The sequence below is a fragment of the Anarhichas minor genome, unplaced genomic scaffold, assembly GCF_050575085.1.
Source record: "Anarhichas minor isolate MPS153535 unplaced genomic scaffold, ASM5057508v1 ptg000058l, whole genome shotgun sequence".
In the NCBI taxonomy this organism is placed as follows: Eukaryota; Metazoa; Chordata; class Actinopteri; order Perciformes; family Anarhichadidae; genus Anarhichas; species Anarhichas minor.
The window spans coordinates 13,985,846-14,003,195 of NW_027466504.1; the positions used below are offsets into that span (position 1 = coordinate 13,985,846).

At 42.2% G+C, this 17,350-nt stretch overlaps 1 protein-coding gene across 1 annotated transcript; it reads left to right on the plus strand.

The window, feature by feature from the left end:
• Positions 1-754: 754 nt before the first annotated feature.
• On the plus strand, positions 755-16,999 carry ogdhl (oxoglutarate dehydrogenase L). The gene is made up of 23 exons (XM_076077201.1): positions 755-1,277; positions 1,905-2,128; positions 2,514-2,684; positions 3,551-3,653; positions 5,413-5,528; positions 5,617-5,771; positions 6,256-6,402; positions 6,484-6,574; positions 6,655-6,834; positions 6,950-7,078; positions 7,505-7,684; positions 7,772-7,924; positions 8,530-8,632; positions 8,762-8,890; positions 9,379-9,529; positions 12,397-12,524; positions 12,597-12,775; positions 12,924-12,995; positions 13,549-13,674; positions 14,591-14,663; positions 14,762-14,925; positions 15,028-15,182; positions 15,274-16,999. The coding sequence occupies exons 2-23, from the start codon at positions 1,907-1,909 to the stop codon at positions 15,395-15,397; spliced, it is 3,051 nt and encodes a 1,016-aa protein (XP_075933316.1). The 5' UTR covers positions 755-1,277; positions 1,905-1,906; the 3' UTR covers positions 15,398-16,999.
• Positions 17,000-17,350: the final 351 nt, after the last annotated feature.

The following is a 17,350-nucleotide window of genomic DNA, read 5'->3' on the forward strand; positions in this document are numbered from 1 at the left end:
GTCAACAAAAATAGAAGGTTAGAGAGATTGTCACTTGTTTAATTTCCCACTGGTCCAGTTTTGGCCTGTCTAGTGATGTAATTATTCTAAAACAGAATGTAATTTAACGCTGAGCCTGTAATGTTACCCAGCGGCACAGGTCTTTTCATCGATAAACACTATTAATAAAACGCCAAAAAGCAACTGGTCTTCACTCCATCTTTGTCAGGTGGTGAAATCACTGCAACAAAATGGCATTTCAGTTCATAATTGCCTGACCCTATACGTTCTCCAGGTCAGCCGGAGACCAGCAGCAAACACGAATGCAAATAATGAAAAAGGAGGAACTCTGTCAGGAAACACTGAGCATGACTGTGGTTTGTTTTAGACTCAATGCATAGTGAATATGTTCTTGACGTGGGTTTGCTGTTATTGTTTGCTTGTATAAAGTGTGCTGTGCATTATGTGAATACATATTTTAATGGTTACATTTTACATTTTGCTGTTGTTGAAAGGGGAGACACATAATGATGTTCTAATTCATGTGACGCTCTGATATTTAGACCTACACCGTTCTGTCTTTTAGATCCTCTTGCAGCTCTTGCCCACTCCATTTTCCCCTTTCCAGGGTCGTGTTTGTCATGATTGATAATACTGTCCATTCTGTGCCAGCAAGTATGAATGATGAAACTCTAGATGAGGAGGAGAGACAGAGAGGTTGGGGAGGGAGGAATGACAGAGGGAGGGAGGGAGAGAGGGCCAATTATCTTATTGTTTAACCCACTCAAGGTAGAAGCCCATCAATCTGAAACCACTTGCTCAAATGACTCATGTTCAGCCTTTATAAAAGTTTAATTGCCTTATATAATTAACACTGAGGGGAAAGACGTATGCGTGATGTAACTTAGAGGGAAAAATGACTTGTCTGGATGAGAAGTGTGTGCAGGGACTCAGAGTACGGTAAGTAGTCTGATTATAACATTGGTTGCTGTTACAAATAATACCCCACAAACACAATAATACATTTTTTTTATTTTTAATCACTTAAGAAAAAAAAAATGCATGAAAAGATATTTAAGTTTGATGATTCTTTTCCTTTCTCTGTTTCCCTGAGATGGTGTGTTGGTCCGTTACCTGTGCATCACCAGCACCTTTGGGTGCAGCAGGCTGCTCGCTGTTCACAGGAAGCACCACCTGACACGCGGGGGGGGGGGGGGCGTGTCAAGCCACTCGGATCTGTCACCTTCACTGATACCTGTCCTGTTTACATCCTGCGGCGATGACAATAAGAGTCTAAGGTAAATGTAATGTAAAGAAGTAAAACGTGGGTGACATTTGAAACCACTGTGCTATTTCCCGTGATACCGCGCGAAACGCAGAGACTAGGGGGGATTATGAGGATTTATGTTGACGTTGAGGGATTAGTGGTCAAGGGGAAATAGACCCAGGATGAAGTAGGCAAAGATTCTGCATTGATTTCATCACTGTAGCTTGAAGAAGCGTGTAAAGCATCCTGCAGGAAAAGGTGAGAAAGTTAGTAGCGGTAGACGCTGCAGCGGCAGACCGTCATACTTTGGCTGTTCGCGGCGCTTCTTGCAGCTGCAGCGACTTTGCGCTGAAACAAACGCGCAGGCCGTTACGTGGCCGTATTTAGTCTTGCAGAGGTGTTATACGCTGCTTCGGTCAGTGGAAAGCCCATTGAAAATATACGCATGTAAAGGTCATTCATGACGTGCGCAATTATAGTGCGATATATGCGCTCTGCGTCTGTGCGTAACGTACAATTTAAGCAGCTGAAATATTGTTTGACGCGTCACATTCAGAAATACCTCATTCAGAGGTTGTTTTTAATAAACCATCAAACCCAATAATGTGCACACATTGTTGACTCTCTAACCCCCAACTTTGTCTTTGCCTCTCTCTAGCTATGAGTCAGTTTCGGGCGTTAGCGGGTGTGCTGAGGGGTGGGTGTGTTGGAGGGAGTCAGTGGCTGCGATGGTGTGGAGGTGTCCCGGCCAGGCGCTGGGTTGATCCCAGGAGAGGCTGCTCCTCCGGGGCCGGGCCTGTTCTCTCCGCGGTGGTCAGCAGCCCCAGCTATGTGGAGGAGATGTACTTTGCCTGGCTGGAGGATCATAAAAACGTCCACGAGGTAATAGTGCAACATGTGCCATATCTTCCCACGTTACAGAATAAGAGATGACAATGTAAAATTGAGTGTGTTTTTGCCCATGAATGGATATTTTTAGAGGGAACACACAGAGTTGGGTGGGAGTGGGTTTAGCAGCTACATTACCATAAACTGCTGTTGCCAGTGTTGGTCTTGAAAAGGGCACTTATTAAATGCGCTGGTCGCTCAGATGCCTGGGGCATCTATAAAATGGAGGCTACTGCTGCAATGTCTTGGATTCCTGTCCAGTGTTTCTCTGTCCTGTCATCCTCCAACCTAGCAGTCAGTAAGCAGCAGGGATACTCCTCCTCCGTGTTTGCGATGGACCTGTTTGCCTCTGCTGGATCTGTCTTTCTGTGTGTTCTAGTCTTGGGACACCTTCTTCCGTAACATCCAGGCCTCCAGTCCGTCTGGCGAGGCGGGTGAGAGACGCCCTTCCGCTCTGCTCCAGGGCCGAGCGCTGTCCCACTCACCAGACATGGCACAGAAAGTGGTGGAGGACCACCTGGCTGTGCACAGCCTCATTAGAGCCTACCAGGTACTCCACACTCACCCGGCCCAGCTGTGACACACACACACACACACACACACACACACACACACACACACACACACACACACACACACACACACACAGCTATCAGCTTGTATAATGTACATTTATTTTATTCACAAATTAAAAGATTGATCACATATCTCATGGGCATCTGTTTAAATTGTAATGCAGTGTCTGTGTACAGAATTAAGATGTCATCTATACCCCGAGCCGCAACTCGACGTGTGTGTGAAAAATGCATCAAACAAAATCCACTCGACTTGCCTAAACAGATGCATCTGGCAATGAAAGCTGTTTATACTCTGTGTCCTTGTATTAAAAGGAATATACAATTTGTTTGTCCCTGCACGAGGTTATGCAAATTGCAAGATTACCTCTAACCTACTTACCCTTGCTGCTTTTTGAAAACTGGAAATATCAAAGAGATTACTTCAACAAAACAGGAGGTAACATTTCCCCTCGACCTCAAATTAATTCGAAGAACTATCTGAGGGATTTATTAAATTCTGTCTTTTGGCAAAGGCGTCACTTTTATTCCCAGTTTGATGCAAACCTGGTGGGAGTGTGTGTGTGTGTGTGTGTGTGTGTGTGTGTGTGTGTGTGTGTGTGTGCGCGCGTGTGTGCGCACGTGGACATAAAAGCTCTCCCATGGGGCTCTTTTCTCAGAAAGGCTGACCTATAGCTGAGTGTTAGCTTATTCTCCAGCTGTTCACACTCGGCATCATAATGGTAGCCCCTTGCTGAATCTTACTCTCTCCTACCTGTCACTTTCTCTTTTCTTTACCTGATTCTCCTCAACTCTTCTTTTCTCCCTCCTCCTTCACATCTTTGTCTGTCTCTCTGTGTAGATTCGTGGTCACCATGTTGCCCAGTTAGACCCTCTGGGAATCCTGGAGGCTGACTTGGACTCCTTTGTTCCCTCTGACCTGATCACTACCATCGATAAATTAAGTGAGCCTCACAACACCAGCAATCATACCAGAGACATCCAGATCACAAAAGACTACCAAAAATCTAAATTGTGAATAAAAGAAGGTTTTCATGATGTCTTGAGTAGATTATCTTCATAGTTTTTCATTTACTCAAGTAGTTTCATAACCATAGGCTCCATGAAACACATATAAAACAGGCTGTATCATTTAAACAATACACGTCACGTTAAAATGTTATGTCATGTAAATACAGGTCTACAGTAATACTTGTACATTTTCTGTATTAGATTTTGTGCGGATATTGTATAGAACTCCCTCCCCCATTCCTAACTAACGGCAAATAGACATAACCCACAGGCGGTAAATATACTAATTAGATTCCTACTACAGAAGTCCTTCCTTCTAATTACCTCAGGATACTTGTTGTGCTTACATATTTCAGTCATAAGCATATTATTCTCATTTACGGTTTTACTTCAAAAGCTTAATTTGTCATTTATAATGGAAATATCTGGATTTAAATGTTTCCTCCTCTTAATTACAATAACATTTTTTATCCCATTGAGGGTTTGTACAGTACATACATGTGCATCTATACACACATTATACACACCCAGGGTTGCAGAACTCATCATCAGACTCTAGAGTGTAAGTGGTATTTCAGTATAAAAGGCCCCATCACGTTTCCCCGCCAAGTCTGTACAGTATACGGGCTGGTCAGCCTAATGCTGTCATTAATCTCAGGCCAAGCTCTTGTCATTCTCCATTTCATTTAGCGGACTGAGGATCGGTGGGATGCGGGACGGCCACTGAAAGCAATCGAAGGCTACAGTAATAGCTAGTAAAGAGGAGAGAGAGAGAGAGAGAGAGAGAGAGACATTGTTTCTGTTATCAGTGTGTGTCAGGACATAGCGTTGCATTATGTATTGTTACCAGGGCTAAAGCTCCCTAATGAAAGCTAATGACAGCCTCCGTGGCCCCTTATTTGGTCAGCTGATAGTACAAGAGTCTATTCTCGGCCCCTTTTGTCTTTGCTGTGTTCCTAATATGATTTGCACCTGTCTCCTCTTATGTTGCCTGCGATCTTGAGCTTGACCAGCTCTCTCAGGTGGGCTTTGTCAGCACTGAAACTTATGTGGGTCCTCTGATATGGGTGCTGTATCTCCACAGGTCCTGCTATTGTACTGTCTATAAACACGTCCTGGAAGTTGTTTTTATTTCATAACCAAGCTATATTTTCGATAGTTTTTGTCATCAAAAACAAATTTACTTGGATCAAGATGTAAGTTAATTCGCTGCATGTTTGCAGGGAGCATGACTGTCCTATTCATAAAAAAAGGTCCAGTCCAAAAAGTGATTATGCTACCCTTTCAATAAGATTGCAGCCTCAGTTAAGGCTGCAGGTAATAATTATATTTATGATCAAAACAACTTATTTGTTGGTTATTATTTTTTCAAATCAATGCATTCATTATTTTGGCTATAAAATGTTAAAAAGTTGTGCTTGTTTTGCCCACCAACAGTCTGAAACTTCACAATGTTAAATTTAAAATGCTTGGATTGTCACTGGAATAGTTCTCCTTGTAAGCTGGCAGCTTCCCTCCTCTACAGTGTGGTACTGCACAAACACATGATAGCAATTGATACATATCAATAATTTAAAAAACACTTTAACTATAATTTGTGAGGGAGATTCTTTTTGGCAAGACTTGGAATACGTGTTAGTTCTGTCTCAAAAGTCTGAAGCAAACCTGTGTTTCACACGGTGTTTATCGTAGGTTTCTACGGTCTTGATGAGTCTGACTTGGATAAAAGCTTTCAACTTCCCCCCACCTCCTTCATCGGAGGAGGAGACAACACTCTTCCTCTTAAAGAGATCATACGCAGACTAGAGGTATTATATTTGTTTACATGTGTTAATGATGGGGGGGGGGGGAGCCGTAAAACTATACCATGCTATTTGTTTATCTCTTCTTTTTCAGGCATCGTACTGTGGTCACATAGGAGTTGAATTCATGTTCATTAACTACGTGGACCAGTGTCAGTGGATTCGTCAGAAATTTGAGACTCCGGGAATCATGCAGTTCACTAATGCTGAGAAGAGGACTTTGCTCGCCCGTCTGGTCAGATCCACACGGTCAGCAGTGAATAAACATCTACTGACTTCCACTTTGATGACAGCACAATACCTCACTTTTAGTTATAGCTCACATCAGAGCCTCACATAACATTAACACAACTCTTGCACATGCATATATTTGGAGAGATAAACACCCTATTCTTCATGTGAGCTAATTTTCATCTTTGATGAATGATCTCGGGAGTTACTGGAGTTTCCTAGAAGTGATCTGTCTATTGTTAATGTGTATGCACTTCTTATTGTATCCTTGCTTGTACTATGCTGTTGCAGGGTTATCATTCCTATTAACACACACACTGGTCCTGAAATACATAAGCTAAATTCTTGAGTACAAGTTCTCTAAACCATCACAGTTTTGTTCTCATAATAATTATCTGTACAGCGCTTTATTTACCATCAATGCCAGTCAGTGTAATCTGTATCATCAGTTGTGCAGAAAAACATCCGTGAACCCTACATCTGAACATTTTTTTATGCCCAGCTTTGAGGACTTCCTGGCCAGAAAGTGGTCATCAGAGAAACGTTTTGGTCTGGAGGGCTGTGAAGTGCTCATCCCTGCCCTTAAAACCATGATTGACAAGTCGAGCGCTGCTGGCATCGACAGCGTGATCATGGGGATGCCTCATCGGTACCGTGTATAACACATTTCCTCACATCTCAGCTCAATCTGTGCACACAGCTGATTCTTGCCCTTCCATATTTGATATAGGGGTCGACTGAATGTGTTGGCCAACGTGATCCGTAAGGACCTGGATCAAATCTTCTGTCAGTTTGACCCCAAGTTGGAGGCTGCTGATGAGGTGAGGGAACAGTGTGGAAAAGTATCAGAGGAAAGCATTCTGGAGATGCTTTATTTCATAACCTTTCTCTACACCTGTAGGGGTCAGGTGATGTTAAATACCACCTTGGGATGTACCACGAGAGGATTAACCGTGAGACAGACAAGAACATCGCTCTATCACTCATGGCGAACCCCTCCCACCTAGAGGCAGTGGATCCAGTGGTTCAGGGCAAGGCCAAAGCCGAGCAGTTCTACAGAAGAGACACTCAAGGAAAGAAGGTAACTCTTATTGTACTGGATACATGGTGCCTTATTTTCTTTTTGGTGGCTGTAAATGTAGATTTCCATTAGCGATACGTTGTGTCCTGTTAAGTCTATGATGTCCTTTTTACAGGTGATGTCCATCTTGATTCATGGCGACGCTGCTTTTGCTGGACAAGGAGTTGTGTATGAGACTTTCCACCTGAGTGAGCTCCCCTCCTACACCACACATGGTACAATCCATGTGGTGGTCAACAACCAGGTATTGGAGTGTTTGGTGTCATGGGACCTGATACATTAAACAACCAGAATGCATATATTTTGTAATGTACTCGCATGTTATGGCAGTCATACTAATCTAATACTAATGATATCACTGTTACTACTATATATTTAGTACTTCTGCAACTATTAATAATTGGGGCTGGACAATAATTCACTATCGTCTGTCAACTGAAGGTGTAATCATATCGTTTTATTGATTCATACAAATCTGTTGTTTAAATTAATTATACCAAGAAAACTCTGAAGTAAAAACTAACAAAATGAACTGTTAAACGTTTTGTTTTAGACATATTAAGATATTTTACAATGTTAGTCATAACACATATGGGTATTTCGTTGAACATGATTTCATTAAATGTGCATGTGGCTCTCAATGATTTGGTGTGTGATTGTTGCCTCTCAGATTGGCTTCACCACAGACCCTCGAGTGGCCCGCTCCTCCCCCTACCCCACCGATGTGGCTCGGGTTGTCAATGCGCCCATCTTCCATGTGAATGCCGACGACCCCGAGGCTGTCATGTACGTGTGTCGGGTGGCTGCAGAGTGGAGGAGCACCTTCAACAAGGATGTGGTCATTGACCTGGTTAGTCACAGCCATGTCTTAATGGATTATCAGGAAACACAATTATAAGTGCACACTTAGACATGGTTCCTGCGTGTGTATTTACAGGTTTGTTACAGGCGGTTTGGCCATAATGAGATGGACGAGCCCATGTTCACCCAGCCGCTGATGTACAAACAGATCCGTCGGCAGCAGCATGTGCTGAAAAAGTACTCTGACAGGCTCATTGCGGAGGGAGTGGTGACACTGCAGGAATTTGAGGTTTGTGATCTAATGCTGTTTGCTCTTATTATATATATACTGTATATTGGTAGCCGTTACTGTATACTGTTTTATCTGGCATCACCATCCGCAGGACTAAGTGCATTAAATCACGCTCAGATATTACCCTAGCCTTCGAGTAAATATGTTGCGCCAGCAGTGCTGTATTTGAGTTTCAATTTACTGCCTCAGTTCAATCACCTAGCCTCACAATCCCTCACATAGAGAATATATTGCTCAATGAAGTTGAAATACACCTCAGATTCTTGCACCATTCAATGGAATTGCTCAGGCTCTTCATCCAAAACAGAAACTTTGATTGTAACATCCATTCTGAAATTTTTTTTTACACCACCATGTCAGAGGAATACTTCCTGGCTTTTGATGGACATTGTTTTCTGTTGTGCTATTTGGACTCATCTGAAATATAGCAAAGCAGAACCATTACTGCCGGTGGAGACTTCTCTCCTCTAATATTTCTCTCTCTCTCTCGTGTTCCCTTTCTTTCTGTCTCATTTACACACAGTGTTGGTTAGCTGTAGTCCTTTAATTGAAGTAATTAAACTGTGCATCAGTTAATATGTGGCGTTTGGCATTGGTTGCAGGAAGAAGTTGCCAAATATGACGAGATATGTGAGGAGGCATACACAAGCTCCAAGGATGAAAAGATTTTACACATTCGACACTGGCTCGACTCCCCCTGGCCAGGTAAATTGTTCCTTTGCAATCCAGTAATTCAAATTAAGAAAAGAAAATCTTTTGATTGACTCCCTTTTCTGTGGATACTTTCTGTTCCTGCTGGAGTGAAGCTGTCTCACTCTCTTTCTCTCTCTGTAGATTTCTTCACAGCTGAGGGAGAGCCCAGGAGCATGAGCTGTGTCCCCACGGGACTGGATGAGGAGGTCCTGCAGCACATTGGCCAGACAGCCAGCTCAGTGCCTCTGGAAGACTTTCAGATCCATGCTGGTGAGTTTAGTACCTTTGTGCTGGAGAATAGAGCAGACTGACTGATCTGATGACAGTAGTCCTACTGATATGCTGTGCTAGAAATCTACACAATGACAGACGAACATTACTGCAGGATACGAGATACAAACTGCCGAATGATCAAGATCCTTAAAACACTTAAACCTCAGTGCCACGATTACTTAATTTGTTGTCTGCAGGGATGATATCAAGTCAATTAAAGGAGTTCACCTGTAAACACATCCTTTCCTAACAGCAGGTGTTTAGCCTGCACAGCTGATTTGGCGCACACTATAACTATTAAGCCTGCCACAAGGGTTTTTATGTTATTTATGACACAGTGCGTCAGTCCATTACGTTTTACACTCGCTTCCCCAGTGCTCTCCTAAGAAATCCCTTGGTTTCATTTTTGTTCATCTGTCTGTCTCTGTGCGTGTGTGTGTGTGTGTGTGTGTGTGTGTTTGTGTGTGTGTGTGTGTGTTCTCCAGGTGTGTCTCGTATCCTGCGTGGCCGAGCTGACCTGGTGAAGAATCGGCAGATGGACTGGGCTCTAGGAGAGTACATGGCCTTTGGTTCCCTTCTCAAAGATGGCGTTCATGTACGACTCAGTGGGCAGGATGTAGAGCGGGGCACCTTTAGGTGAGTCCATGTCAACCCAACTGAAAGAGTAAGTGTAGCCAGTGAATAAACAGAGCATTTTAGGAATATTGATTTTTACCGTTTATAGCTTGAGAGTCCTTGTGAAGTCATTGTCTCGTCACTCGCTGAATGAACTCACTTACTGGGTCACACATTAGCTTTGTCTTTCCTTACAAGGCGTGTTGCTAATTGGTGCTAAACAAACTTAGAGCTAAATCATATCGAGATGAAATTGAATTATCTTTTCATAATTCAACAAAGGTGTTGTCTGGAGCGCATTGGTAGCCGAATGATTACAGCGCATGACGTAATTTAACCGCATCGTCATTTTTATTCTGGCCTCGGGACCTTTGTTGCATGTCACAACCCCCCTCTCTCCCTCTCTCGCCCATTTTTACGCTATCCTCTCTTAAATAAAGGCAAAAATGGCAAAATAATAATCTAAAAAATCAAACTAAAAAAGTGTTGCCCAAAATTAATAAAAGGGGTTGTTTACTCATGAAGCATTTTTTAAATTTTTTAATTTAATGTACAACACTGGATCGTTGTTGGAAAATATTTTTAACATTGAGATATTGATTTCAACTAACCACCCAGCCTAACAATGACTTGAATCGATATTGCCCCAAATGTATTATTTTGAAATAAAATTGGCTCATTTGTTGAGTCTGTTGGGGCCAGCCTGCCTGACTGGACATTAAGGGTAAATCACCTGGAAATAGTGAATTGAGTAATTGTGGGGGGGGGGGGGGGGGGGGGGGGGTGTCTGACAGACAGAAGACGTCAGCACAGTCTCCTGGGAACTGTGAGGCCCACGTGGTGTTGTCATGGTATGGAGGGACGAGTGACACATGAACAAAACCAGCTCCCCCTTTCACTGTGCCTGTCTCTGTCTCATCTGTCCCCTATCATTTCTCCACCAGCCCATCTTCACTGACACCCCCCCCCCCCCCCCCCCCCCCAACCCCCATCCCCCCTCTCTCTCAGCTCACAGCAACATACATCACACTAACTAACTAGAGGCTACGGGGCTTTTTCTCCTGCCTCGCATTTACCACTGACATCTACTTCTTCCCAGCCGCTGTCCCCTCCAGCAGGGTAATTTGCCAGGCTGACAAAAATGACAGCAGCCAAATACTCCACCCTTTATCTCCGTATCACCTGTTGTTCATTTAAATCCTCTTCCGTGTGAGAGTCCGCATTGTGTGATTTGTTTTCTTTCTCATTGAACTTCAGGTATACTTTACCACCTCTTACTGCTTTTTTTCATCCCCCGCTACTCTGTTTCCCTTCACAGTTCTTAGGAGCTGAGCATATTGGCATGTTACAGTCGAGTGGGTCTGTTTGCGTTTCTGTGATGTACGTAACAGCGTGCACTAATGGATTCTTTCGTCGTGTTTGGGTGGGTTGCGTGCGCTGTGCACCCCTTTCCCTGACTAATGGGGCCCCCAGGCAGAGGAAGTGTGTGTGTTTTTGTGTTTGTGAAATAAAAGAAGAGAGGAGTGGGCACACAGTTTATGAGGCAATCCCAGAGAAAGACCTCATTCTCGTGAGGTTTTTGGTTCCTCTTTGGATTGCATGCAAGTGGTTCGAGAAAATGAAACGTGAAATTATGTGCGTTACCTCAATTAATGCTGGATGCTCTCGATTTTGTTCGTTCATCAGAAGATTTCTTGAACAGAAAGTGTATGTACGAATGTGGATCAAGGATCAAACCCAACAATTATGCAGTACATTATATGCCTTCATTAGTCCATAATTATGGGTGGTGTTATTCAGAGCACTCAAATCATGATTATCTAGTCTTCAAGGTGGTAATATATCATGTTCAAGATAATAATCAATAGATTTTGGTTATTTCCTGCAGTTCTTCCGCCTGGCCGTTACATAACCTTTCGCAGTGTGTGTGTGTGTGCGCGTGTGTGCGTGTGTGTGTGTGTGTGTGTGTGTGTGTGTAGATGTCATTAAAGTGATGTTAAAGGGGTGTAAGTGATTGTCTGATCGTGCTGGTTTTGAAGGCTGATTCTTGCAGTGGGAGCGAGTGGACTGCTAGAACGCTTGGTTCTTTGCTCCCATCAACTCCTGTACAACTCCTCATACTGACTGAAGATGAGGAGAGAGGAGGGCACTCTTCATGAAGCGCCTTTATGTGCAGTGTGTGTGTGTGTGTGTGCACCCTGCATTTCCTCTGTTAAGAACCTTGTTAAGAAATCCTTTTACCCTGTTGTTTTTACCATCGTCATTTAAGACAGTTTAAGAGTCCTGCAAATCCTTTATGGCAATATCGGACCGCTGTTATAAATACTACACTTTGTTTTTGTCCTCTACTTTAAATACTAGTGGAGAAATTATTTATGCAAGCAATAATTAATAACCATCAAGTAAAAATATTTGAAACATTTTTGAATCAATTATGAAAATGATCATGTGTTTCAGCCCTGCTGAAATCCGTTTTCCATACAACATGTGTCACAGCCTCTTAAATTGATTTGTGTGGTTGTTTTTGTTTATATCCAACTTTATCAATTCATCTCAGCTAAATGTGATGGTAATGTCTTTCTGTTGGTCAGTCAGTCCACTTTGATCTGGGCTGGAAACAACTATTGGATGGCTTGTCAAGGTCCCCAAAGGATCAATCCAAATGGCTGTGTTAATGTTTGCATGCTATCACACTTAACTAAGATGGTTAACACTGTAAACATCATAACTGCTGACAGTTAGCTTGTTAGCATTTTCATTGTAAGCATGTTAGCTCAAGCCACAGATGTAACTAAGTACAAGCTCACAGAGCCGACAGCATGGCTGTAGTTCTGTTTCTTTATGCCTGTTTCAGTCCTTTCTGTTTCTGCCTCCCTTATGTTTTGCAGCCACCGTCATCATGTTCTGCATGACCAAGAGGTGGACAAACGTACCTGTGTTCCCATGAATCACCTGTGGGCCGACCAGGCTCCTTACACTGTCTGCAACAGCTCCTTATCAGAGTATGGAGTGCTGGGTAAGCCAGACAGCATGCTTTAGTTCATACGTCATTTTCTGTAGCTCCATATAATGATGCATGTGACTCCAGGTTTTGAGCTTGGCTTCGCCATGGCGAGTCCGAATGCTCTGATCCTCTGGGAGGCCCAGTTTGGAGACTTTCACAACACAGCCCAGTGTATCATTGACCAGTTCATCAGCCCGGGTCAGGCCAAGTGGGTCCGCAACAATGGTATTGTCCTACTGCTGCCACATGGGATGGAGGGAATGGTGAGAAGGGAAAACAAAGCAGTCTATATGATGTCATTCTGTAGTATTTAAAGATGAATTTGGGTATTTTTGGAATACATGTTTTAGTGTTATTCCTCTTCCATTTTGTCATCATGTGTTATATGCTGTTGTTCTCTTCTGTCCTCAGGGCCCAGAACATTCATCAGCTCGACCTGAACGTTTCCTGCAGATGAGCAAAGACGATCCCGATCACTTCCCTGTATGTTCCCTTGTGCAATTTACATTATGGCTCTAATGGTTACCAATTTAAGTAACATCATTACCAAATGCAAAAACTCTAAGCCACCACACAGTGACCTGCAGTTATCCAATAGCTTCCTCTATTATTGGCTATGCTGATGTCATGACCACTTAAGTGATGGCTTAAGTGATGACTGCCAATTTCTCTAGAGTTTAAAAGTCTCTTCATTATGGCCTCCAAAGAGTTGGTACTCAGCAGTAACTCATGTCCCAAGGGTGCGCTGGTATGAGTGAACATTCAAGGAGGTAACCACAGCAGGCTGTATCAGCAAAAGCTTACCAGATTCATCTTCAAATGGGATATTGATCAAACTATTAGTGGGAGCACACAAAGGGATTAACATTCAGTGTGTGTGTGTGTGTGTGAGTGAGAGAGTGTACACTGATGCACTCATGCACTGCATATCCTGCCAAATTATGAGAAAAAAACCATGGCTGCAACCAACACAATAACCAAGAATCAATAACCTTTATAATGCTTTTGTAACTCTTCTTTTTTTATTTTTTTTAAGGAGTTCAATGGAGATTTTGAGGTCCAGCAGCTGTACGACTGTAACTGGATTGTGGTAAACTGCTCAAAGCCTGCTAATTACTGTCATGTGCTCAGACGGCAGATTCTGCTACCATTCAGAAAACCGGTAAAGTGTAACATCGTCTTTACTATATTTTCTGTGTCTTAATTAGCTCCAGTTTGTGCTTGTTTTGTAATTATTGATTTTACATTTGAAATTCAGCATAGATTGAAGTCACACACGTACAGTAAGCCTACTACCAGAAAACGTCCAGATGGTCATTTGACAAGACTATATATAAAAGGCAATTCCTTATTTCCTTGCTGACATAAAAAAAAAGCAGTTTGGGCTTTGTATTTATCTTTGAGTGGGTCATGTCTGTTATTGGAATGAAATCAAGAGTCTCAAATATGAAAACATAAGAGGCACAAACTGGGGTTATGTCCTTTTCACATCTGTTCATTGCTTTATCATAAGAGACAAACTATTAAAACTACTATGTTATGATACAATACTATATCAAAAAGGATCTCTGTTTTCAGAAAGATGCAGAACCTGATTTAAACCTCTAAAGTAGAGCTAGTTTGGGTATAAAGTTTTGGGATGTAAAGCATTTCTCCTTTTGTGTATATGCACAGCTCTTTTTTCAGTCTCTCACAGTTTTCAGCCACAGTGAATGTCTTAACTGATCCCCTGTTGCACATAAATGCAATGCTTTACGAAGCATGAGAAAATGACTTCCTGAGCAAATTAGCGAGGGGGCCAATTGGGGATTATATTGTTTGTTTTTTATGAAAAACTCTGGATTTGGTCGACTGAGCACAAAGGGTTTTATTTACTTGATTGTTAAAGAAATGTTTTGTTTTCCCAATGCTGATGTTGCGTGCTGTATGGTGGCAGCAAATTAGCGTGAAAAGAGATAAAAACTTTTTTTCTCTTGAATTTTTTTCAAAGTGTGCAAAAAAAGATACGGATGATAGAATCAATCTGTTGTTTGTCATTGACGGAAACGTTTTCCTTTTTTTTTTTTTTTTTTTCACAGCTGATCATTTTCACTCCAAAGTCTCTGCTGAGGCACCCTGATGCAAGGTCCAGTTTTGATGAGCTCGCTGAAGGTGGTGTTTTACTTTGTCTCAGTAAAATGTGACGTAAACATCTGTCATAAATGTTGGTGGACTGGATTTGTGTTACATATCATATTCGATGTTTGCAGGCACTAAATTCAAAAGGTTGATTCCAGACGAGGGCCTTGCGAGTCAAAACCCATATCAAGTGAAGAGGGTGATTTTCTGTACTGGCAAAGTCTACTATGAACTGGCCAGAGAGAGGAAACAGCACAAATTGGAGCAAGACATCGCCATCATCAGACTTGAACAGGTGTTTAACCCCTCAGCGCATGCCATGCACTGAATTTTGAAAAAAAGAGTGATACAATGTCATCATTTCCTCGTCTACTTATTCTTCGACCTCCCCCCTCAGATCTCTCCATTCCCGTTTGACCTGGTCAGAGCAGAGGCAGAGAAATACACCAATGCTGAGCTGGTCTGGTGTCAGGAGGAGCACAAGAACATGGGGTACTATGATTACGTCCGGCCACGTTTACTCACAGTGGTGGCCAACAGGAGGCCAGTTTGGTAAGGGTTTATGTTCACTTGTCACCTGATTTGTTCATGACAGAGGTAAATTGGAATAATCCGGTGACAAACCTTCAATGTTTTATTTCAGGTATGTGGGACGGGACCCTGCAGCTGCTCCTGCGACAGGGAACAAGTCCACCCACCTGAATGAGCTGAAGAGGTTCATGGACACAGCGTTCAACCTGAGCGCCTTCCATGGGAAGGACTTGTAACTGAGAACTGGAGCGAGAAACAGACTGGAGGTGCAGTTTCATCTCCAACCATTATGGTCTATTTATTAAGTCTTAAATTAAGTGCAAATTGGCATGCTTTTAACTCTTTTAGCTTTGTGACAATCTGGAGCATAGTGTTTTTAGTAAATATAGTTTCAACCCGTAATAATCTTATGGGAAAGAAACATCGACAGCACTAACTGACCTACTCCTGGATCAGACGGCACAACGTTTATGTTTATTGAGATGCTCTCTATGTCAGATTTAGTAAGCGATCATTGTTCAAACCCGATCAATAATAGCTTGCAGTCTTTCACGACCTGCAACAACTATGATGTGAAAAGCATCATGAAGCACAACAACAAATTGGACGCACTAGTCTTCCCAGGGGCCTCGCGAGTATCCCAAACACTGTGATAGAACGACAAACTGTTGTGCTCTGACCATGTCCCATGCAAGTAAAATCAAGTCGTTCTGATTGGTGTAGCCTCAAATAACCCTTTATAACCATTTGTCCTTTTAACCTCAGTTTGGATAAGGGACACTCCACACAAAACACCTCATCTGTCATCGGCCATTTACAGTCCAATCACATGTAGTCTGGATCTGCACTTTATTCAATGAACACTACTCATCGCAGGACATTTACTGTATGAGGGCTTATATGTGTGCATGCACCACAAAGCCTTGTCTAAAGAGAACCAGACACAAAGACTTCCAGCCTCTCAACCGTGCTACAACACCTTCATTTCAAAATAAAAGAAAATACAAACATCAAATAAAAGTCACAGAATTGTTACCCAGTTATGTGGTGAAGTAGCAACTGTACCCTCTTTGTACCCCTAATAACACACCAAAATCAAGATTTGTGACAATCACGGTTATTGGAGTAGCTTTAGTACTGTATTGCCGCCATGCTGAATACTAGTATATGATAGTAGTAAAGCTTCATTTTTGTATTGATATTTGTAGATGAGTAATAGAAGCAATGAGACACACACAAAACACCAACTGGTGTAATTAAACAATGAATGAAGAAATACATATCGCAGGTATGAAGACTGTTTTGAAATTTAACACATCAGTAGGTTTAGTGCCTGTATTTGTTTTGGCTACCTTAGCTGTTAGTGAAGGAGTGTGTATTTATTGTCACACCTCACTTCACCAGGAGACGTGAGCCAGCTGCCACAGCGACTGGCAGCCATGTTTTCTATTGAGGACATAAGGCTCAGCTTCCTCTTTGGAGGCTGAGGGATGCACACACATAAATACAGCAAAGCTTTGGATGCTTTCAGAGCAATATTGACACTTGGTTGTCACGTTAAAATCCCCAGGTATTAGTTACCACTGTGTTTAGAAATGTTATGTTTCCTGTTTCGCTGTACTGTAGCTTACCTTTTTTCACTTTCAACTGGGATATTTAAACATAAGCCATGCACAGATGTAATTTTACATATCTAATTATTTTAAAGACGGATTATGTGTGTTAGTTTTTTTTAATGAAAAAATAATGTCCACATATTGTCGTGGGCATTAAGAGATATGCAATAAAATATGCAATAAACTATATTTAAGTTGAATAACCTGCTTGGTCATGATTTTTGGTTGCAGATGATGCTTAACATAATGACTTAAAATAGTTTAAAGTGAGAATTCATACATTCTTTTTTTAAATTTATAAATACACTCAGATGTTTTGCTGCTACACACGACTTGGTCCGGAACAAATCAGACCAGTCTTGTTTCAGCAGACTTGAGATAGATTTTGCTGTGTGACCGACATTAGAGTCAGTTTTCAGGCTGTGTGACTCTGCTCTATTACTGTGTTATTGTTTTCATTTACTGTTATTCCATACAGTAGTTGTTGTTCAGAAAAAGTGTACGTACACAGCAGGACAGAAATCTGTTAGCGGCATCATGTATGTAGTATCACCTCCCAGGTTGTCATTTAGT

Excerpts from the sequence above, each read along its gene's own strand:
- ogdhl (XM_076077201.1), top strand. The coding sequence starts at position 1,907 with ATGAGTCAGTTTCGGGCGTTAGCGGGTGTGCTGAGGGGTGGGTGTGTT. Across the intron at positions 6,835-6,949 it reads GAGACACTCAAGGAAAGAAG|GTGATGTCCATCTTGATTCA; the intron begins GTAACTCTTATT and ends TCCTTTTTACAG. Across the intron at positions 14,926-15,027 it reads CCATCATCAGACTTGAACAG|ATCTCTCCATTCCCGTTTGA; the intron begins GTGTTTAACCCC and ends CTCCCCCCTCAG.